General features: G+C 46.2%; 1 protein-coding gene across 3 annotated transcripts in view; it reads right to left on the reverse strand.

The window, feature by feature from the left end:
* Nucleotides 1-515: 515 nt before the first annotated feature.
* The window catches only part of KIF19 (kinesin family member 19), a 106,074-nt gene continuing 81,300 nt past the window's right edge, over nt 516-25,289 (reverse strand). For 2 of the 3 annotated variants that reach the window (XM_083148734.1, XM_083148736.1), the window contains 5 exons: nt 22,362-22,470; nt 21,074-21,161; nt 15,648-16,051; nt 7,873-8,029; nt 516-4,391 (listed from right to left, as the gene is read on the reverse strand). In XM_083148734.1, the coding sequence (XP_083004860.1) occupies nt 4,228-4,391; nt 7,873-8,029; nt 15,648-16,051; nt 21,074-21,161; nt 22,362-22,470 (922 nt within the window). In that variant the 3' untranslated portion in view covers nt 516-4,227. The remainder of the gene's footprint in view (nt 4,392-7,872; nt 8,030-15,647; nt 16,052-21,073; nt 21,162-22,361; nt 22,471-25,289) is intronic. The other variant, XM_083148735.1, reaches the window with a different exon arrangement.

Raw genomic sequence — 25,289 nt, forward strand, 5'->3', positions numbered from 1 at the left:
ACTCTGCGCATATACCACTGTTGTCTCTTAGCGTGAAGTTGGCTCATGCTACTCTTGTTTATTATGTGTTTTTTTTTTTTTTTTTGGGGGGGGGGGGATATTTCTGCCTATGTTTTTGCCACAAATTTCATCCAAATCTACATAACACCCTTTGGTACTAAAGGTGCCCATACGTGGTGCGATGAACTCCATGCTTTTAGTACTAGATCGCATAGTATCTAGTACAAAAAGCTTACAATGTGGTACAGCATTGTGCTTTTTTGCAAAGACTTTATGTGCTGTGCGATGGGATGTGCACAGGAGCGCGTATCTCATCGCACTGCCCTGTTGCACCGTCTATGGGCACCTTTACCCTATAAACATATAGTGGGGAATTAGGAAATTTGTAAAAAAAAAAAGGTGTATTTCTATCCAGAAATACACTTATTTTTGACATTTACTATCCCGAAAATACGGCAATTCGTATTCGTATTGATGTGCTATCAATACGAATATGAATTGCCATATTTTCGGGATAGTAAATGTCAAAAATAAGTGTATTTCTGGATACAAATACACCTATTTTTTACAAATTTCCTTTAGTAAATTTCCCCCATAAGGTCTGCGAAAAGCTGTGGCCTTTTTTTTATCAGGGATTTGGTTTCACCTCCCCAAATTCCAGATACTGTAAGTGCAGATAGCCCTAGGAGTCAATTAACCACTGTGAGTTACCGCATCTAATTAGATACCGCCATTTGATTGCTGTGTTTTTATAGCATAAATGTCACCTTCTCAGACACATGGACTGTATCACTGCTTTTCTGGGGGCAGGAAAAATGAAGCATTCAAAATCATCTTTTTGAATACAAACAATTATTTAGGGACTCAATACATTGCCAAAGCACTTTCAGTACACTATTAGGGGTAAATTTACTAATACGGGAGTTCTATTGAAGATGGGATGTTGCCCATGGTAGCCCAGTTGCAAAATAAATAAGTAGAATCTGATTGGTTGCTATAGGCAACTTCCCATCTTTAATAGAACTTCCATCTTAGTAAATTTACCTCTTAAGATGCATACACACAGTGAGATTTCACTTTCTATTCGACCCCTATTCGGTCTGGGTCTGGATCTGGGTTGGGTAAAGTTTTCACATTAGATGTTGACTATGTAGTACAGATCTGCACTATATAATGTTGCCTGAAAAGACTATTTTTCTATTGTATTTACACTTACACAGCTCAGTGGAACCCTCACTTAGTACCTGCGTTTAGCAAGCACTAAGCGGGTTTCACCACAATGGATATCCCAGGTACGCATTGGAACACATGCTTAGATTACTACAGCATACATGCTATTTATACCTATTAGAGTCATACTTTTAACACTTTACTAGTAGCGCTCTGTAAAATTGCTGTTGTGTACAAGAACTTGGAGGACAATCTAATCCATTTAGCTGGATAATTACTACAGCGCATATGGGTGAATCCGCATTAATTAATACATATTATATTCTTCAGGTTTATTAAGACTTGCTATAGGGTGATTAAGGAAAAAAAACATTAATTTCTTGCTTCGTAGGAATTACTACTTGTTAGACTATTTGCTTAATACAACGATGTATAATAAAGTATGGTCCGTAGATACTGTGCGAAAATCTGCAAATGCTGCAACCACCTGGATTTGTATTGAGATGCCCACAGGTGGCTTTACAGACCCTGGAGCAGCACCGGGCATGGGTCAGTCAATTATTGGCCTTCTGAGTATGCCTATGGTTACGAAGTGTGGCATCAGAACTTGAGACACTGGAGCCACTGTAATGCTGGTCCTACACTAGACAACTTTCCTGAAAATCTGGTACTGTATGGGGGCAAAATGCCAATAAGCAATTTGGTCACAAACTCAGGAGAATGGACAAAAACATTCAGTGACATTGTTGAAATCAAAAAGGTCCAACTACAGTACATTGTCTGAGTGACAGTTGTTGTCCATTTTCAGATTTGGGAAACAAATGACTTAATTACAAATTACATTTGCTCCTATCCAGTACCACATTTTTATTCCTTCCAACTAGTTGGATGGTTGGAGGAAAGTTGGTCTGATGTATGGCCAGCATTACCCTTGTGAAATGCCCATGTTTTTGCCCCCACTCCCCATAATCACTCCTAAATGGTCACTGTGGTAATAAATCCTATACTTTATATTTCGCCTGTCACAATTTGTTGGTAATAGTCATTGGGAGCTTACAAAAACAGCAGCACTCACACATGGTCAATAGGTTGCTTTAGCAATGAACAATCTGATAAGCATTTACATGAATGTGTAGAACTTCCACCATTATCTGCATTGGCATAGCATCTTAATGGGTTCCCCTATTTACACAACAAGGATTGGTAACACTCTTACATGATTGGCCACAACCCCTAAATGTACATATAGTGCACCAGGAACACTTTACCTGGCATTTATACATGTCAGAAGTGGGGGAGACAAAACATTGGACACTCAGGAACACTTTATACCAGAAAGTGCATTTACATGCTTACAAATATCAATATAATGAAAATAATAAAACTCTAGAAATATAACAATTTAATAAAGATAGTGGCCTATCAAGTGCAATTCCACATAGAACAAGCAGTGAAAATGTCCCAAGTGGCTAGATTGTAACTACATAGCATGTGACATAAGCTACCTTTTAGCCAGATGTCTGGGAATTTTATAAAAAGCCTTTTGTATTGGATCTGTTTGTTTAATAGTAAAGCTAAACATGAATATTAGGAGCATACATGTGAACATAAAGCAGTGTTCCTGTAGAGGCAACCTGTGCCTCTCCAGCTGTTGTGAAACTACAAGTCCCAGCATGCCTTGCCACAGTTTTAGAACTCCCTAATAGCATAAACCAGGCATATCCAAACTGTGGCACTCCAGCTGTTGTGAAACTACACATCCCATCAAGCCTTGCCATTGTTTTAGCATTCCCTAATAGTAAAGCTGTGGCAAGGCATGATGGGACTTGTAGTTTCACAACATCTGGAGGGCCATAGTTTGGACATGCCTGGCATAAACTGTGGCAAGGCATGCTGGAACTTGTAGTTTCACAACAGCTGGCTTGTCCACAGGTTGCCTATGCCTGGTATAGACAGACACAGCACTTTTAAAATAATAATAAAAAAAAAAGGGCAAATTCAGGTAAGAGTGAGACATACAGTGTGGCCAGTGCTCACAGCCCTTTTCCATTCAGTACCACTCCAGTGTACGAACCCTTCCAGTCCTCTTATTGGGATCAGTGCAAAGTTACCTTGACATTTTGCCACTGTCTAGCGTCTGAGCTAAGAAGTGAGGACATGATGAAATTGCATAGTAACAAGGTTACGTGTATAATGCAGAGGTATTTATCCTATACAAAGACTGCCTGTATTATAGTCAAGAGTTCAATCATTCTCTGTTGATTCAGTGATAGGTATTTTAATATGCTCTTCGGGCCTTTGCACATTGCATATATAATATTGAAATATTTAGCTCAATGCTATGACATTCCCTCATCTGGGATTCCTTTATCTCCTACACACGTTGGCACAGAGACACATAGCAGGAAAAGGATGTTTCTCATATCAAAACCATAATGCCCATTATACCTAGAAATATGTGTCCAGCTATGCAGATCACTGCCAATGTCCTTCACCAGCTGGCATAATACAACATTTATCTTTGATTATTCCAGTGACATTTGATAAAAAATACACAAACTGGACAAGAAAGCTGCTACAAAAAGACAAAAATAAAAAAAAGATCAGACCGAAAACTGAATAAATGAATTGCAGCGGTTGTATCGAAATAGTCCGCAATGAAAGTTAAAACGTTGCTTTTCACTTAAAAATCATTGATACAACCATCGAAGACCAGGCACTCTATGGAAAGGAACAGTCATCAAATGTACATAGCAGCACATTAAATTATCCTGGAGCCCTAGTGGCTACTGTATGTCCCTGCAATGATATCCCAAAAGCAGGAGACAACAGTTGTAATACATTTGCCAAAGGTTGAGTAATGATGAAAATACCTTTCTCAATAAAGAGAGTATATATTTTATTTATACTGGTGAGAAAATGCCTCTCGCAGCTTCTGAATTGTTTTTAGCAGAAGCTCTTCAGCAAAAGCGTTCCGGTATTCCCAATGATGTCACACTATTATCACAGAGTCCATGTGCTTGGCTGTATCGAGTTGTGGGATATGTTTCGTGTCCTTTAGTGTTTTCGTACCTTTATTTCCTTGCCATTTACACCACCTGCATTTGCAGTAATGTAGTTGAATCGTGGTCGTTGATTGGTAGAAATTTGCTTCTTCGCATTAGCAGGTTGGTTGAGCTGGGGTCCCACTCCTTGGTGGTCCCCCGATTTAACCATATTTCCTGTGCAGATTTGAAAAAATAATAAATAGTTATAAAATAATATTGTATCATTATGTATTTTTTTTAAATATAAAGGATAAAGCTATAAATAGCTTTAAAATTATATTTATGGTTCATAGATACAAAACAAGCAATTTTACTTCTAAAATAGTTTATTCATCAGCCAGACATTAGAATGTATCTGCTCCCTACACATTGTGGTAGCTGCCACATTAGCTACTTTCTCATGAAGTTTGATTCTACCTGCAAAATAGGTTTTAAAGACAGCCCTTTCTTGGTTCTCATCCTACCTATCTAACCGGTTCTTCAGTGTTCGTTTCTCTCATTCAACCTTCTCTTCGCTACCTATATCAGTTGGAGTACCTCAGGGTTCAGTCTTAGGACCTCTGCTTTTCTCAGTCTATACCTCATTTCTTTGCAAACTAATCAGCTCTTTTGGATTTCAGTATCATCTGTATGTGTATGATACTCAACTCTACCTATCTTCCCCAGTCCTGTTTAATTTTGGATGTCACCTCGCCACCTCAAACGGAATGTTTAAAAAACAGAATTAATTATATTTCCACCAATAAATAGTAGTTACCAACCAAATATCTCAATCTCTGTTGAGAATATGACAATCACTCCTACCATTCAAGCTCGCTGTCTAGTGTCATCCTTGACTCTGAACTTTCTTTTGTTCCCCACATTCAATCTGTCTCGAATCATGCCACATGCACGTAAAAAAAATATAAAAAATTTGCCCGTTACACTGCTAAAACTCTAATCCATGCTCTCATCATCTCACACATTGATTATTGCAATAGTTTCCTTATTGGCCTTCCCCAATACAGTCTCTCGCCACTACAATCAATCACAAATGCAGCAGCGAGGATAATCTTCCTAGCCAGACGTTCATCTTCTGAAAAGCTACTCTGTCAGTCACTTCATTGGTTACCTGTATTTACCGTATTAAATACAAAATACTTTTACTTACACACAAGACCATAAACCAAACTACTCCAACTTACATCTCTTCTCTTATCTCAAAATATCTTCCAACCCGACCTCTTCGCTCCTCACAAGATCTACGTCTCTCATCCACACTCATTACTTAAGGGCCCCTTACACTTGTGAGATTTTGTGAGATTTCATCCAATTTGAGTCAATTTATCTGACGAGATCTGATGTGCCGTCTGACAAAATCTTATGTGCCTGATGTGTAGGACACAATCTACAATCCTGTGCCATTGAGTATAACCAAGAGATTGGAAGAGATTGAACCTCCTGCACATAGGATAAATCTCGAGTCAATCAGGTTCAATTTGTTGAGACAATAAGTTGACAAGTGTAAGGGGGCCTTCACTCCCATTCCCAATTGCAGGACTTTCTTCAAGCTGCACCCACTCTGTGGAATGCTCTCACACACACAATAAGACTCTCCTACAGTCTCCAAACCCACAAGCGTTCCCTGAAAATTCACCTCTTCAGGCAAGCTTATCAAATTCCAGAACCAGCCACTTAACCTTCATATACCATTCCTATCCAATCACATCCCCACTGTACAGGCCAAGCACATCCTTTCTCTTTCTTTTTCACATTTTCCATCCTCCTGACCCCTGGTCAAACTGCTGGGTCACCGTATCATACAGCACACCAGCAGAGGCGTAACTAGACCTTTGTGCGCCCCATAGCAAAATTCTGAATGGGGCACCCTGTGCTTCGCAATAGTGGGGAGGAGTGGGGATGGAGGTGATGGTTGTCAGAACAGCATATAGGGGGCGAGGCGTGACAGTGGAGGGTGAACATGGAGGTGTCAGTTCTACAGTACTAATATTTATATTTGTATATATACAGTATATATATATACACACACACACACACACACTACACGGCTACATAGGGGCAATAATAACAGGTGTATTAGGGGCAGTGACAGAGGTAGTGACGGTAGCAAGGATAGCAGCAGTGATGGTGGCAGTGATAGCGGAAGTGATTGTGGAAGTGAGGGGGTTGTGATCAGGGGTAGTGATGGTGGCAGTGATAGTGACAGTAATGGGGGTAGTGATAACAGCAATGATAGGGGCAGTGACAGGGTTAGTGATGGCAGCAGTGATAGCGGCTGTGATAGGGGAAGTGATGGAGGTAGTGATAGTACGGTAGCAGTGATAGTGACTGTGATGGGGGATAGTAATAGGGACAGTGATGGTTGTAGTAACAGGGGTAGTAATAGGGGCAGTGATGGGGGTAGGAATAGTGGCAGTGATGGGGGATAGTAATAGGGGCAGTGATGGTTGTAGTAACAGGGGTAATAATAGGGGCACTGTTGGGGGTAGTAATAGGGGCAGTGATGGGGGTAGTAACAGGGGTAGTAATAGGGGCAGTGATGGGGGTAGTAACAGGGGTAGTAATAGGGGCAGTGATGGGGTAGAAATAGGGGCAGTGATGGTTGTAGTAACAGGGGCAGTGATGGGGGTAGTAATAGGAGAAATGATGGCCGTAGTAATAGTGGCTAGTGATAGGGGCAGTAATAGCAGCAGTGATGGGGTAATAGGAGTAATTGGGGCAGTGAAAGCGGAAGTGATGGGCAGTGGCATAAAAATAGAGGGTGCGACTTGGGAGGGCTGAGGCCCCAGCAGGCTATCCCCTGCACCCTCTAATAAAATGTTTTACTCAATTTTTATTTGTAATAATCGCCAGATTTATGTCGCACACAGCCGCATTGTACTTACATGGGAGGTAGACGAAAGGAGGAAGCCGCATAAAGAACGTCACTCTGCTTTGTTTAATGGGGATACAGACAGTTGTCTGCACTGCTGCACAGGGATGGCTACACGGCAGTGTACGGGGGGGGGGGGGGGGGGCGGAGGCAGGAGCAGGGAGCTGCGTCTTCTGCAGATTCTGTCTGTAGCTGAGCCTGCAGTAGCGGAGCCAGGGCTGCTTGGATGACGGACACTGACTGATACAGTGGCATCCCCGGCTCCGCTACTGCAGACTCAGCTACACACACTGACAGAATCTGCAGCAGAAGACAGTTCCCTCCTCCCCTCTCCCTCCGTGTAAGTGCGGCTGTGCGCGACGTATATCCGGGTGATTATTAGAAATAAAAAAATGAGGAAAACATTTTTAGAGGGTGCAGGGGATGGGCTGCTAAGTCCTCGTGCCCCCAAGCCACCGGGCCCCATAGCAGCTGCATCCCCTGCACCCTCTATAGTTACGCCACTGCACACCAGGAACCTTTGCATTCTGGTGGAGTTTATGCAATAAAGAATATCTATCCTTTTGTATCAATGCCTATCTCCCAATAGATTGTCAGCTTGCGAGCAAGGCCCTCATAACTTTGACTGTCTGTAAATACCCAGTTTGTTTGATCACTGTCTCCTATTGTAAAGCGCAACGGAATATGCTGTGCTATAAAATAAACTGTTAATAAAAAATAAATAAATAAAATAAATGCCTCTGCTGTATAAAGGTAAAGTACGTTAAGGAAAAGGAAACCCACCAGCCTGGTTCTGTGGAAGTTTAACCTGTGCTATAGGCAGCACAATTTTCCCAGGTGTTCGGCTGTTTAGACTCTGAGGGATGTTAGTTTGGATCTTGTGGTCCGAGCTGCTATCGAGCGCCTTGTTTCGAGACAGATGATTCCTTGGTCTGACCAGCTGCAGAAACAGAAATCACCTGTTATGTGAATTAAAATTTTTCAGGTTGACAATATATAAAATAGATGACCATATGATGACTACTATTCTCTCCATGTTTTTTATTTTGGATTTTTAACCTGCCTGTTCCCTAAATATAACAGTTTTTCTATTATAAACATTATAGGGGTGAGAAATGTCTACTCTGTCTAGTTAGAAAGTCAATAAGTCAACAGCAAAAGGTCACCGTGCAAGAGATAGACATGGAAAGGGTAGATATAAAAAAGGTTGACATGCAATACAGTAGTTCGATAATGGTTGATACATGTTGACATGGAAATGTCGACACACTCAGGATTTTTTTTTGTCAATGTTGACACCTGTTGAGATGGACCGCCAGTTAGTGTAGCCTGTACACTTGCAAGGCTCGCACTTCAAGCCTGGTGTTTCGCTTTGCTCTGCACACTTTACCATTTCCAACTGTTGTCCATGTGGATGGTAAAGTATGAAAATAATATTTACAAAAATTGTCCAAATATTCATGTGTCGGCCATTATCCAAAAAAATATAATGACACAAATGGCGCATAAGTGTTTGATAACAAACAGAAAGAACACAACCTTTAATTCTTTAATTAATTCAATGGGTCTTCAAAGCACCAGGCCATAATAGGAGGAGGGAGGGAAGACAGGAATCCAGGATAGGCTCTTCTGATTTTTCTTTTGTCACTTATTTATTATATGTTACAGATGGAGCGGGCTTCATTCAGTATTGGCGCCCGCCTGGTGAGCACCGGCAAACAGTGTCGCCATTAAACTGGGACACGCATGCGTCCCCGTCAGGGCCGCCAAGAGAAATCCGGGCCCCGGTACAACAACTTCCTGGCGCCCCCAAGGACAGGTTACATGCTCTGCCAGGGGTTAACATGCTCTGCCAGGAGTAAACTCCCAAATCATGTGGCGGGCTCTCAGCAGGCCCTGGAGTCGGAGAGCGGAAGGACCTCTGTCATGCTGCTGCCCCCACGCCGGCCCATGTCCGCCCACTTCCGCAATCCCAATGCCGCCGCCGAAAAGTAGACTATGGCGCACTCAGACCCAGCGCACTCGCCACCAAATTAAAAAAAAAACGGTGTATGAGGAGTATGGCTCAGGGGGCTGAGTACACTGCTAGGGGGGGGGGGAGGGGAGAGTTACATATTGGAAGTGGGGGCCTAGGACACTGGCGTAACTACCGTTGTGCTCTGCCAGTGGTTAACATGCTCTTTGCCATGGGATTAACCTGCTCTGCCAGGGGTTACATGCTCTGCCAGGGGTAAACTCCCAAATCATGTGGCAGGCTCTCAGCAGGCCCTGGAGTCGGAGAGCGGAAGGACCTCTGTGATGCTGCTGCCCCCATGCTGGCCCATGTCCGCCCACTTCCGCACTCCCAATGCCGCTGCTGAAAAGTTGACTATGGCGCACTAAGACCCAGCGCACTCGCCAGCAAATAAAAAAAAAACACTGTGTGTCCAGACCCGGGCCCCCCTGACAGGCCTGGGCCCGGATAAATTGTACCTGCTCCCCTTCCCTCTCGGCACCCCTGGTCCCCGTCTCTCAGCGGCTGGGCGCTGGGACCTTGCCCGTCTCCGCTTCAGGGAGACGGGCAGGGTTGGGGGTGGAGATGAGGGGGACCGTCAGTGGTGGCAGGGACCCGGGGGAACTCTGTTGCCATGGGGCGTGCGAGCGTCTTGTACGCGCGCACCCCCTGGCAGGAGCTGGCGATAGTTTCGCCAGCCCCTGGCAAGATGAGACCCGCTCCATCTGTACTTCCCAGTTGTGTGTCTTGACAAGGTAGGTTGTTGTGGTTATCCAAGTGTATTGACTGGACCTGCAGCAATGTCTTTGAGAGAACTCTCAAGGACATTGCTGCAGGTCCTGTCAATGCAAGATTACCAAACTTGGTGCTCCAGGACCCAAGAAGGACAGTGAGTGCACCGCCGGCCTGACGACAGGAGCCTAGACAAGCGGGCGGGGGAGGGGGGGGTGCGGTATGCCGCGAGGCAACAGAGTCTCTGTCAGCATACAGTTTTAGACCATGCACCCCTCCAAAGAGGGCAGCCACCTTGTTGCGGATTCTAGGTGCCCTGTGTGTCTGCAGCCTCCTGGCAACCAGCATGTAATACCTCCTGGCAATCAGCATGTAAACCCCCTAGCATCGAGCATGTTATCCCCCTGGCAATAAGGCATGTAAACCCCCCCCCTGGTAACAAGCATGTAACCCCCCTGGCAACGAGCCTGTAATCCCCCCTGGCAAAAAGCATGTAACCCCCCAGCAATGAGCATGTACCTCCCTTGGCAATGGGCATGTAACCCCTGGTAAAGAGCATAAAACTCCTGGCAATGAGCATGTAGGTAAGGGGCACTTCAGAGGGCATTAAGTGTGTATGTGGCACTAGTGGGGGCATTATGTATTAAAGCAGCACTAGTGGGAGCATTATGGTGTCAGCGCCATAACTGTGTGTTTCATCATATCTAATAAGCATTACGGTGTGTGGCACAATTTGTAATAGGCATTCTGATTCAACTGTTACCACCCCCCCCCCCCCGCAAGGGGGTCTGATTGTTTGTGACTGCGTATGCGCATAGGTTTTTCAGCAGCAGCAGCCAGCAGTCATGAGGCTTGTGTCCCACTCCCTGCTGCTCATCACAGTTCACTCAGAGATCAGCTGGTAGCTCCGCCCCCTCCAGTACAAGCTCCCAAAGAGACCCTGCCAGCAGCCAGACATACAGAAAAGGTGACTGGGACACATAGGCGAATCTAGAATTATGGTAATGGGCGGTCCCAGATCTAGATATAACAGATGGGGGACCTTTGCGCGGCGTAGCCGCGCGCAAAAAAATGGGCGTGGCCTCATGGAAAGGAGGCGTGGCAGCACAAAAAGGGGTGTGGTATTACACTTTAGACCATACACAGTAATGCCCATTACACATTTTAGCAAACTCCGTAATACCCATTACACATAAAGCCACATGCCGTAATGCCAATTACACATAAGGCCACACACCATAATGCCCATTACACATTGTGCCACACATCATGATGCCCATTACATACTATATAACAAGCCTTAATGCCCATTACATATTTGCCACATAAGTGCTGCTTACCTACGTGCTCATTGCTAGGGGGTTCTTGCTTGATGGCACTATAGTACCCATTACACATGATGCCGCACACCATAGTACCCATTACACATGATGCCGCACACCATAGTACCCATTATACATGATGACACACACCATAGTACCCATTAAACATGATGCCGCGCACAATAGTACCCATTACACATGATGCTGCACACATAATGCCGCTTACACATGATGCTGCACACCGTAATGCCCCTTACACATTAAGCCACACATTATGCGTAATGCCCCCACATAATGCCACTTGTAGCGTCCCTTAAGCAATGCCCCCAAAAGTGCCACTTACTGTAAATTTTTATATGAGCCTTCACTGCTGCTGCAGGGAGAGATGGAGAGCGGTGCAGCTGCTTCTATGGGGAGAGGAGCAGAGCGCAGCGCAGAGCATGCTCCCACTCCCCTCCTGGTGTCCCCTCTAGCCGAGAGGACATTTTAAATATTGTGCGCGCTGTTGTTGTGCGTGAAGCTGCAGGGGTGACAGTCATTGACAGTTGGGCAGAGAGCAGGGGGCTGCCCGGCTGTATTCAGAGCACTGCAGGTCACGGCTGTTTGAAATAATACCCCTTTCACAACAGAAAATGCAGGGATTTACCCGGGAATATGGTCCCAGGATCATGCAGGGACATTCCCACGCTGACCCCTTATACACCAGCCTAGTCCCTGCATTTTCTGGTGCGAGGGGGAGAGACAACCACTCCCCTCTCCCTACCCCCCTTTAACCAACCAGCTATATCTTCGGAACCAACTGACCCATTTACATGAGACCAGTATCATATTGAAGAACTTTTGAGTTGGCTTCGAATGATTTTGGTCCCGTGAAACTGGGCTGTTTGGTTCCAGAGAAATCTGCCCTCAAAGAACATAAACAGCCATGAAATTACATTTAAGAAATGAAAAAAAAACGGTTTAACCTCAATATCCCTGGAACCAATTAACCCATATGAATCCAGCCTGGTATCAGATTGAAGGCCCAGCGATTTGGGTTTGACTAAGATTAACCTCGAGCTTCAGTGATGCCGAAGGGGGAACAGGTAGCCGTTGAACTGGGTGGGGGTCGGAATTAGCGTGTCCCATGTTATCCTATAGGGAAAACGTTCCAGCTTTGCCTGGCCGTATCTCCGGTTCCCAGGGGGCTAGAGACACGGGGCTGGGCTCGTTGGAAAGCCCTGGTCCTCAGCTACAACATGGGCTAATGGGTGGTCCTGTGCACCCCCGGACCACCCCCTAGATTCGCCTATGCTGGGACATTCTGTATGTACTTGAAGGAGGTGGCTATGTGCAGGGTTGGTTTTATCTGTATGTTGGGAAAAGTGCAGGGCTGGGAAATGTGTGTTGGGGAGAGCGCAGGGCTGGGGGGGATGTGTGTTAGGGATGAGGCTGGGTACAGGGCTGGAGGACATGTGTGTGAGGGAGGTGGCAGAGTACAGGTGTGTAAGGGATACTGCTGGGTGCAGGGTAGGGGTACAGGTGTGTGATGGAGGTGGCTGGGTGCAGGGTAAAGCTACAGGTGAGTAAGGGATACTGCTGGGTGCAGGGTAGGGGTACAGGTGTGTAAGGGATCATGCTGGGTGCAGGGTAGGGGTATAGGTGTGTAAGGGATACTGCTGTGTGCAGGGTAAGGGTACAGGTGTGTAAGGGATACTGCTAGGTGTAGGGTAGGGGTACAGGTGTGTGACGGAGGTGGCTGGGTGCAGGGTAGGGATACAGGTGTGTAAGGGATACTGCTGGGTGCAGGGTAGGGGTACAGGTGTGTGACGGAGGTGGCTGGGTGCAGGGTAGGGGTACAGGTGTGTCAGGGATACTGCTGGGTGCAGGGTAGAGGTATAGGTGTGTGATGGAGGCAGCTGGGTGCAGGGTAGGGATACAGGTGTGTAAGGGATACTGCTGGGTGTAGGGTAGGGATACAGGTGTGTGATGGAGGTGGTTGGGTGCAGGTTAGGGAAACAGGTGTGTAAGGGATACTGCTGGGTGCAGGGTAGGGATACAGGTGTGTGATGGAGGTGGTTGGGTGCAGGTTAGGGAAACAGGTGTGTAAGGGATACTGCTGGGTGCAGGGTAGGGGTACAGGTGTGTGATGGAGGTGGCTGGGTGCAGGGTAGGGATACAGGTGTGTAAGGGATACTGCTGGGTGCAGGGTAGGGGTACAGGTGTGTGACGGAGGTGGCTGGGTGCAGGGTAGGGATACAGGTGTGTCAGGGATACTGCTGGGTGCAGGGTAGAGGTAAGGGTAGAGGTATAGGTGTGTGATGGAGGCAGCTGGGTGCAGGGTAGGGATACAGGTGTGTAAGGGATACTGCTGGGTGTAGGGTAGGGATACAGGTGTGTGATGGAGGTGGTTGGGTGCAGGTTAGGGAAACAGGTGTGTAAGGGATACTGCTGGGTGCAGGGTAGGGGTACAAGTGTGTGATGGAGGTGGCTGGGTGCATGGTAGGGATACAGGTGTGTAAGGGATACTGCTGGGTGCAGGGTAGGGGTACAGGTGTGTAATGGAGGTGGCTGGGTGCAGGGTAGGGATACAGGTGTGTAAGGGATACTGCTGGGTGCAGGGTAGGGGTACAGGTGTGTGACGGAGGTGGATGGGTGCAGGTTAGGGGTACAGGTGTGTGAGGGAGGTGGCTGGGTGCAGGTTAGGGAAACAGGTGTGTAAGGGATACTGCTGGGTGCAGGGTAGGGGTACAGGTGTGTGATGGAGGTGGCTGGGTGCAGGGTAGGGGTACAGGGATACAGGTGTGTAAGGGATACTGCTGGGTGCATGGTAGGGGTACAGGTGTGTGACGGAGGTGGCTGGGTGCAGGGTAGGGTAGGGATACAGGTGTGTAAGGGATACTGCTGGGTAGGGATACAGGTGTGTGTTGGAGGTGGTTGGGTGCAGGGTAGGGATACAGGTGTGTAAGGGATACTGCTGGGTGCAGGGAAGGGGCACAGGTGTGTAATGGAGGTGGCTGGGTGCAGGGTAGGGATACAGGTGTGTAAGGGATACTGCTGGGTGCAGGGTAGGGGTACAGGTGTGTGACGGAGGTGGATGGGTGCAGGTTAGGGGTACAGGTGTGTGAGGCAGGTGGCTGGGTGCAGGTTAGGGAAACAGGTGTGTAAGGGATACTGCTGGGTGCAGGGTAGGGATACAGGTGTGTGATGGAGGTGGTTGGGTGCAGGTTAGGGAAACAGGTGTGTAAGGGATACTGCTGGGTGCAGGGTAGGGGTACAGGTGTGTGATGGAGGTGGCTGGGTGCAGGGTAGGGATACAGGTGTGTCAGGGATACTGCTGGGTGCAGGGTAGGGGTACAGGTGTGTGACGGAGGTGGCTGGGTGCAGGGTAGGGATACAGGTGTGTAAGGGATACTGATGGGTGCAGGGTAGGGGGCCAAGGTGTGTGACGGAGGTGGCTGGGTGCAGGGTAGGGATACAGGTGTGTAAGGGATACTGCCGGGTGCAGGGTAGGGGCACAAGTGTGTAATGGAGGTGGCTGGGTGCAGGGTAGGGGTACAGGTGTGTGATGCAGGTGGCTGGGTGCAGGGTAGGGGTACAGATGTGTAAGGGATATTGCTGGGTGCAGGGTAGGGGTACAGGTGTATAAGGTAGGGATACAGGTGCCTGAGGGATACTGCTAGGTGCAGGGTAGGGGTACAGGTGTGTAAGGGATATTGCTGGGTGCAGGGTAGGGGTACAGGTGTATAAGGGATACTGCTAGGTGCAGGGTAGGGGTACATGTGCACGGTAAGCATATTTCACACAAAAAAGTCTCCACAGGTTAAGGGGGCGGAGCTTCTTACGACGGTGTGAAGAGCGTCAGTAGGGGCACTAGGGCACTAGCAGCAGTGCCACAGGTTGGTGGTTTCCAACTAAATCAAATTATATTTGGTCAGTGTAATAGGCAAAACCAATGCAAGTGGCTGCCAATCATAATCTATGTGGTCAAACAAAAGCACAACCCTGTCCAGTACAGATAAGTGAACCCATGGATAACAGGTAAGCCCAATTTACTTTTTGCCTTATAAATGATTGCCACTTTAAAAATACAGATGTACTTGCCAGAATTCCTGTACAGCATGCATCTCGCAGGGTTTTGTTTCCTGAACAGTGGCTTTTGAAAGCTACAATTAGCATTTTGCAGGAAGAATTTAAAACAGGAATACTATTAAGAGCAAAACCGTGTGTGTGTGGCATTTGCGGTTTTAAATTCAGTGAGAATGAACATAGTATCTACATTCCCCAAGAATTGTTATGATGTCCAGCTCAGATTCTGCATTAGTACTAGGGTTGCCACATCAAATGTTCTGCCATCACTAGTCAACAAATTCTAAGCACCATTACAAAACTATTGATGGCTTATCGTGTGCAATAATCTTCTATTGGACATCTGCCATCGCTGAGAGTTCTAACCAGCACAACGTTGTAGAGCTATGAAACTACTGAGTTATGAAATAGCAGATAGCATACATAGATATTTGTTCGCTCACCCCTTGTCCAGTGACCTCGAAGGACCTTGACCTCTTCTTTCTACGTTTTACTTCTAAAGACTCCTCCCTTTTCTCCACCTTCTGAGAGGTTTTCTTTGGGGCCTGCTGCCACAGGACTGGAGAATCTCTCCGGTGATTGCCTGTTCTTCCTCCTAGGGCCGTTACCATCTCCCCAGTGCTGGTGGAGAGGTTATCATCACTGGCTGCGTGGTGGAGTGGAGAGCCCGGTAGTTGTTGATCTCTAAATGGATTGTCCTCATTTTCACTCATTGAATGAACAGATAAGTTACTCCTCTCTTTCATGGGCTGCAGCAGATGTAGACGGTCACCATCAATTACTCGGGAACGTCTACGAGCCGCCTTCACTGAAATGTTTTTTATGCTGCTCAGAATCTCTTTCTTCTCTGAATAATAAAAAAAATGATCAAACTAACACAAAATCAACTCCCAAACTCTTATCACTAAACATCTTATTAAACAGTTTCATCCATGCAAACCAGTTAAGACATTTATGGTGTTGTAGCTGTGTAAGTGCACGTTTCCAAAAGACTGCTCCAAGCCTAAAGATTTAGGAAGAAGATTTTTTTTATCCTCCTTCTCCAATCCCTGTACCTTTCTGTCCTCTCCAGCTTAACCGCTTCATCCACTATTCCATATAACTCTCTCCCACCCAATCCCTCTGTGTGTGTAGGCAACACTACTGTGGGCATTGCATGTGGAAGCGACACTACAATGGTCAGCATTGTATGTCATGCGACTCTACTACTGTGGGCATTGTGGGTGTAGACAACACTACTACTGTGGGCATTGCGGGTGTAGACACTTCTACTGTGGGTATTGCTTATGTAGGTGAGCTATTTCACTTGTAGGGGCCCGACATAGTAATTGTCCCCGGGTACCCACCAGCCTTGATCCTGTCCAATCTGTGTCTTAAGGCCCCCTTACACTTGTCCAACTTGTTGTCCAACAAATTGTACCTGATTGACTTGAGATTTATCCTATGTGCAGGAGGATCAATCTCTTGGTTAGACTGCGCACGGGATTGTGCATATGGTCCTACACATCAGGCACATCAGATTTTGTCAGATAAATTGGCCCAATCCATCTGAATTGGGTCAAATCTGACAAAATCTCACAAGTGTAATGCTGGGTACACACCAGGACGACTAGGGCCCGATCCCCACAATCTAGATCCAATTCCGATCAATTGGATGTAGATTGTGTGCTGATTGGGCCCGTTTCTGACCTGGTGTGGACCGATACCGATCCGATGCGAGGTCCCGCGGGTCGGTCGGTCGTTATTGAGATCCTACCTGCTGCAGGTAGGATCTCAATGACGACCATACAGCCGGGTGCGGGTCGCCATCGGATCGGACCCGCTCACGGTGCACATCGTGAGCGGGTTGTGCCCCCCGCGTCACCGTGAGCGGGTCGGACGAGACACTGACGACCCGCTCACGATGTGCATCGTGAGCGGGTCGTCCTGGTGTGTACCCCGCATTAGGGGCCCTTTAGAGTAATGTTTTAGATATGATCAAGCCGTTGGAAGGCGAAACGCGCGTCATCCCCCACACTGCCCGTCGGCGCCGGCGGGACAGTGCACCTTAGACTGCCAGGCAATTAGCCGCACTACCAAGGACCTGAAATCCTGCGACAGAGACTCTACACTGAGCACGGAGAACTTCTACTCCTCTCTCTCTCCACATCAGGCACCCGTCCTTATTCAGGTATCCCACCGCTCTCTCCCTGCTGATTTACACAGGCTGCCATGCTCTGTTGCACAAACACCATGGCAGCAGTTGTCATCTAACAGCACAAGCAAAGAGCGGTGTCTTTAACTTTTTTATACCATACTGTGAACCTGTGTCTATCCCCTCTCATTATTTAAGTCCGCTGCAGGAGCAAGACTTTTCTAAAAGCAGAAGGTGGCACCCGTTCCATGTGGGCTACTTTAAATATCCTTTCCACATCAATACTGTTACTTTGGACTCTTTAACTGTCATCATCTATATTTCTGACACTCTCTCATTGGTGATACTGCGTGGCTTATTGCATTGCAATGTCAGTATAACAAGGCAATTCTCCCGCAATTTTTCCAACAGCAGAAGTGCCATTACTTTATCTCTCCCTGACCCTATAGCACAGAGACGGACTCTCTCATCCTGAGCCCTATGCACATATGCAAGACTCAGAGACAGTAGCAGGTCCAATCTGACTCGCTAGAAGGTCACTATTGTGAGATCAGGATTACTGTACAATTTGTGTGACTACAATTGATTGCAACAATCTACAAACACAGAGATTTTTGATACAACTTATTGCAACAATCTATCACACTATTTATCATTACAAATGTAAACCTTCTTGATGGTTATTTTTCCTTAAGTATGCTGATTATTATTTCTCTTGTGGCATAACAATAGACCAGACTCTTTTCCTCTGTGCAATGGTGTGAGCCAAAGGTGCTCTGCGATATAGGAATCAATTATTGTCTGCTTTATAGCAAGAATTGGTCATTTGTTTGGTTTTGCAATGATCTATCCCTGTACCAACGATCTATCCCTGTACCACAACTTTTTCACTGATAGTGGAAGACATTGGTAAACGGAGACAGATCAGATTTGTGTGACATATAAGAATCTATGTGTATAAAAAACTATTTGTATCAGCATCTCTCACCAAGAGTGTAACAACTCTATGATACTAAGTAATCCCTCACTGTTACTATAACTATCTATGTGGAAAATGAGTTTTTTGAGACCATGAGCGAATACTGATGTGTTTTTGGACATTTCTGATATAAGAAACTCTTAGCAGGCACTGCCTGATAGAGTATATTATCAGACAAATTATTCCAAAATTCTGACACATCACTATAAACGCTCAGTAGCAGTTAGGATTAAATGCGCAGTCTAAGCAGGGAAATTTTCCCGACAAAATACTCTTCAAATAAAAACCTTCAGACGATCTCTAGCAAAAATAGCAATTAGCTCTGCTAGACATATCACAACATTTATATCTTTTGTACTGACACAGAACCCAATCTTGTTATTTGCATAGCAATCTTTATAAGCTCACTGCAATTTCCAGCATAAATAAGCAATTAGCTGTGCGGATAAATCATACATGTTCTGTTCAGATATAAGATTGACTTTCATAAAAATCCTTGCATAGCCTATAGTTTAAAAGCTCACTGCAAAATCAAAGTGTATCCTTATCTGCCCAGATTCGGATTGATTGTTTGTTTGTTTGTTTGTCTGTGTATGTATGTCTACTTTATCTTATTTGAATATATTAAAAGCTAAGTTTTATTAGAATCAGAAACAAAAGAGTGCCCCACAAAAAGAGTCTACTTTTCTCTCTCCCCAATTTTGCCCTTTAGAGTAATGCAAATAGAAATTCATTAGCAAGTAGCCTATGTTTACAAATACTGTAAATTGTGCACACTGTTCAAAGTAGCGCACTGGAGTCAGGGTTGTGGGTATGGTGGGTGGGCAGATGGCAACTGCTTCCTGGCTTGCTCTGTAGTTTTTCATTTGTTACTAAGTGGCTAACAAGGGCGCTGTAGTATGCACTACAGTGTACGGAAACCATATGCTTATGCAGCGGTTCAGTATTCATCACTGTCTTTCATACAGTAGAAAAATCACATGACTTGAAATATAAAGTGCAGCAACACACTATCAATGTTACAAAAACATAAAACTCTGACCTAATAAACTTGACAACAAAGAAATAAGAAAGCAGGGGGGGGTTAAATAAGTAAAAGAGAGGGGGAGGGAAGGGTGGGGGAGACAAGACAAGACATTGACAGCTAGCAACACCTTGGATCTGGCACATCAAGTTGATCAAACCAAGCAAGCTTCATGGAGTAGCGCAGCATCATCTTTATATGCCCAAATGGTTATGGGGTGGTGTTGGTGAAGTTAAGTGAGGCCAGGTGGGAGAGCAATTTGACTTATCAGGAACCAGGTTGTGTTTTCAAACACATTCTGTATGGTTGTTTGCATTGCAGTATCCAGAGTTAGAGTGTAGATTTCCCATTTAGCATAAAAGCAGGCCGTCTGTGGGCTTCTTAATGCCGGCTGCCACAACCTGCTGAAGACGATGACTCCACTCCCTGGCATACTTCCGTCAAACTCTTCCTCAACCTAGCAACACAGCCTCGAAATGTTTTGGACGGGGACCAGAAGTACGGACCTGAATACCGGAGGTTGCCACAGATGTGCACGGAGCTGAAGCCGCAATCAAGGGCACACGGAGGAGAAAAGCTGCTGTCCCATAAAGTAACTAGTTAGGGACAGATAGAGCTACCTCACAATACGGTTCACTGCCGCTGCACTATGGTAAAATGAACTTATATTATACAGCATCCGTTTACCACAACGAACTATAGGGGTTATTCTAGTTCACTTGCAAAGGCACAATCACTCTCTTATGGACAAAACCATGTGCACTGCAGGTGGGGCAGATGTAACATGTGCAGAGAGAGTTAGATTTGGGTGGGGTTTGTACTTCAAACTGATATCTATATTGCAGTGTAAAAATAAAGCAGCCAGTATTGACCCTGCACAGAAACAATAAAACACCCAAATCTAACTCTCTCTGCACCCGTTACATCAGTCCCACCTGTAGTGCACTTGGTTTTGTCCATAAGAGAGTGATTGTGCCTTTGCGAGTGAACTAGAATAACCCCCTATGTGAAAACAGTGTAAACATTCAAACTGATATTGCATATTTAGTTTACATTTTTTATTTTCCTCATTTTATTTTTTTTGCTTTTATTTTACTCCACTGACTTATATTTGTGAAGGCAGGAGAAATCCTTAGATGGCTGGCAACCATCAAATGGTTTCTCCTGCTGTGGGCACATGCGAGGGGATATGTCTTTGTGACAAATTCCCTTCACATGGTTGCGAAGGGTGGGCACTCTGTGACTCGGTAAGCTTTGAGCTTCGAAGCTTTCTGAGTCAACCAGAATGGGGGCCATAATGACCAAAAAAGTAGCACCACTTACGCACATAATGCTCACCGTAGCAGAGACATTTACTCACATAGGGGGTTATTCTGGGTCACTCTTTCTGACAAAATCCTTCTTAGATGGACAAAACCATGTGCACTGCAGGTGGGGCAGATGTTACTTGTGCAGAGAGAATTAGATTTGGGTGGGGTTTTACTTCAAAGTGAGATCTATATTGCAGTGTAAAAATAAAGCAGTCAGTATTTACCCTGCACAGAAACAAAATAACTCACCCAAATCGAATTCTCTCTGCACATTTTACATCTGCCCCACCTGCATTGCACATGGTTTTGTCCATTTAAGAAGGATTTTGTCAGAAAGAGTGAACCAAAATAACCCCCATAGTGCCCAGAGTACACTCCAAACGAATACATTATGGGCACCACGCATAGCACGTGACACTTACCTTTGCGTGTTAAAGCCACTTTGTCGCTGCTGTCAGGGGAGGAGGTGATGTGGCCACTTATGCTTGCCAGGTTGTCACGTGGAAAGGACTGATGGATTACAAGATGAATTATTTGTAGAAAACCACATCACTGTGATAACAGACATTGCAGGAAATTTACGTAAAATTGGAGTTCTGTTTCAAATGGGATGTTGCTATGGGCAACCAAGCAAATACTTTCTATTGGGTCCGATTCAGACCTACTCGCAGGGCTGAGAGTGTTTGGAACCCAGCAAGCAGGTAGCCCCCGCCCTGCCGAACGCACACAACCCACACTCCCCCGCCACTGTGTACGGCTGCAAAATGCATAAGCAGCTGTGCACATGAGGGAAAATCATTCACCATCGAATGATTTTTACCCTGCTCGCAGCGCTGAGGTCAGCGACCCTCCATCCCAATGGCCGCCAGTCAATCACCCTGCAAGCAGACAGTGAAGGCTAGCCTTTGCATGGTCCATTTGCAAGGGGACCCTGCACATGCGCGCAGCGTACGGTGCGTATTAAAAACAAACTGTATAATATATAACATTCACAAGTAACAATATTACCATATAGTTATTCATTATATGTATATTTGGCAAGTAGTAGAAGTTGTAAAACGAAAATGATATGCCTTATATAAGTGTAGTTATTAGCGCGCAAAAAGGGGGATGCAATGTCAGCTTTCCTGAATTGTGCATAACATCACTGCTGTTGATGTAACTAAGGCAAGATGCTTCTTCATATTTGCTCAAGGCATATTTTTTGCATTTCTAATCAGAATGCCAGGTAAGACAGGGTTGCCGACCCTCCTGGAATTCCCGGGAGTCTCCCGAAAATCGGGTCCCCCTCCCGGCCCCCCGGAAGGGTGGGCAACCCTCCCGGAATCTGGGGGACCCCCCCAAATCGCGGCATGTAAATGCCACAATCCGCAGGTCTCAGAGGAGGGGGCGGGGCTAAAATGGCACAATTGTGTCATTTTAGCCCTGCCCCCTCCATAGAGATCAGTCATTTCTCCTATTTCCCGTAATGGGGGTGGGGCTTAATGACGTCACAGTCAAGTCCCGCCCCCGACCGGGTAAAGAAAGTCTCCTCTCCGGGCTTCCCTGAGGTAAGACCATATTTAAAAAAAAAATGGGTTCATAGTTCTGACATAAAATGGAAAACAATAAATATATTTCTTTGTAATTGCCTTTTCAGCCTCATGGTAGACTCCCGACACAACTACCAAGGCTGACAGAGCACCAGTAGATGTGAGAACCATCACTTACCTCCTTTCTGACCATCCCATTCATATGTATTGGAGGAGGAGTCACCACTGTGGAGTTCTTCAAATACCGAGCATGGGGACTGGTTTTAAATACCTTGTTTGTATCACTGCTGGGGAAAAATAGTGTATCAGATATGCAGGGCCGAAACTAGGGTTTCTGGTGCCCGGGGCAAGACATTCATTTAGACATTCATTTACAGACAACAGAAGGGTGATATTAAACCAACAAACAAGACAATATATCATATATTATATATACACTGTATTCTGAAATGAAATATATATTTATAAATGATCCCTCTAGAAACTATATGAACCTGAAAACAGGGACAGTGTGCCCCGAAGGCGCGCGCTAAAAATTTAGAGCATGTTTTTTTTTTTTTGGGGGGGGGGGGGGGGGGGAGAAGTGGTGTGGTCACATAGTAGTATCAATTCACATTATAGCACACACCGTAATGCCCAGTACACATTACAGCACACACCGTTATGCCCAGTACACATTCCAGCACACACCGTAATGCCCAGTACACATTCCAGCACACACCGTAATGCCCAGAGCACATTACACCACAAACCGTAATGCCCCCCCAGTACACATTATAAGCAATGGTTAATTGCTGCTGCCACTGGATAGAACACTGTCCCTGAATGATACACAATGTGCCACACACTGCAATGTCCAATATGTCACAAACATACCTCCCAACACTGGAGGCAGAGGAGAGGAGGCAGAGTAGAGGAGACATCTGCGCGCCCAAAATTAGAGCGTTCACCTACTACCGTGGTACTCCTGCGAGACTACATCCCCCATTTTTTCCGCTATGAGGGCATGGTCAGCTCTCTAAGAGCTGTAGCCACATGGGGTGCGGCCATAGAAAATGGAGGTGTGATACACATATGCCCACAATAGTACAGTGCCAGATACACATGACCCCAAAAGTGCAGTCCGTGATGCCCAATATACCTATGCCGCATACTGTGATGCCCATTATAAATATGATCCGCACCATGATGTCCATTATACATATGCCCCACAACGTGATGCTCCATTATACATATGCCGCACACCGTGATGCCCATTATACATATGCCGCACACCGTGATGCCCATTATACATATGCAGCACACCGTGATGCCCATTATACATATTCCGCACACTGTGATGCCCATTATACATATGCCGCACACTGTGATGCCCATTATACATGACACACACCGTGACGCTCCATTATACATATGCCACACAGCGTGATGCCCATTATACATATGCCGCACACTGTGATGCCCATTATACATATGCCGCACACTGTGATGCCCATTATACATGACACACACCGTGATGCTCCATTATACATATGCCACACACCGTGATGCCCATTATACATATGACGCACACTGTGATGCCCATTATACATATGCCCCACAGCGTGATGCTCCATTAAACATATATGTCACACACATGATGCCCATTATACATATGCCACACACCTTGATGCTCCTTATTAATGAGCATCAAGGTGTGGGGCATATGTATAATGGGCATCATGTGTGTGGCATATGACATGTTTAATGACTCATTAAACTTTAATGAGTCATTAAACATTTGCCACAGTGCACACATGATATCCATTATACCAGTAGGTATGCAGGCTGGAGTCAGACACAGTTTAAAAATTAAACATCGATTACCAGATGCAGGGAGATGATTGGGAGGAGCAGCGGCGTTGACGGCATGTCATGAGGCATGAGGGAAGGAGGAGGAATAAAGCGCGATTTCTAGCGCTGGGGATGGGAAGGCAAGTGCTGCTGTGCTGTGTGCTGTGTGCGGTTCCCTCACTTGGCGGCAGGAGGTCAGATAGTGACCTCCTGCCTCTCCGCCGTCGGGAAGCGCGTCATCGCTTGGCGGCAGGAGGTCACTATTTGACCTCCTGCCGCCAAGCGAGGAACCGCTACAGAGCGGCAGCCCGGCAGGAGGTAAACTTTACCCTGAAAACAGACTGCAGTTACATAAACATAGGCAAGTGCAATAGACCACTCTGGCCATGACAGCACCCAACCAAAAGTATACCAATGGAGAACATTGTACGTGTTTTAGTTTTGTGGTGAGGGCGGCAGCACATTGCCACTGAAGTTCAAATACACAACCAACACCTCACACACCGGCAAATATGTTTTTTCACAAAAGCATCATAGCTCAAATGAAAAATCAATAAATGATCATGGGTGGAGATGTTTTACCAAAGGAAGTTGTGCTGCACTGTATAAAGGCAACAAGTAGGGAGAATCAGAGTGGAGACGGGTGGTGGGAGATTTAATGTTCCCTCATCGTGTGAAACATCCAGCCTCCCCCTGCCTCTCTATTGATGAGGTCTAGACATCATAAGCTTTGCATTAGGCTTAGTTTTTCACTGCTGCCGCTGCCATTAATGCCCGTCTGTGTTTGCCGCACACAGCATTTCTGGGAGCGTGGGAGGGGACGCGGCTGTGCCAACCAATGGCGAGGAGGCGGCTGCCGCGTCATCACGTCCCCTCCCAAGCTCCCAGTAATGCTGTGCGCGACAGGCACAGACGGGCACTAACGGGCCGCATCCGGCCCGCGGGCCGCCTGTTGCCCACCTCTGCCCTAAAGTAAGCGCCGAGCCACTGAGCACCTGGCGAGCTACCCGTCGCTCGCAAGCGACGGGTTAGCTAACAGCAGCAGGACTCGGGCTACATCAGTCCCCGAAACCCCGCTGGCTGTCACTCTCCCGGACCTGACAGCGCCCCCCCCCCCTCCAGCGCCCTGTGCGCGTGACCCCCCAGCCCCCCCCTAGTTACGGCCCTGAGATATGGGTCTCTTTGAAATCACTATGAACAATATGATGGCAGGACCACCTTTCCCGCTGGGCTGGGTGGGCATCAAGCATCAGGCCCCCAGAGCAGCCTCAAA

This window comes from Crinia signifera, chromosome 6 (genome assembly GCF_055691185.1).
Source record: "Crinia signifera chromosome 6, ASM5569118v1, whole genome shotgun sequence".
Lineage (NCBI taxonomy): Eukaryota > Metazoa > Chordata > Amphibia > Anura > Myobatrachidae > Crinia > Crinia signifera.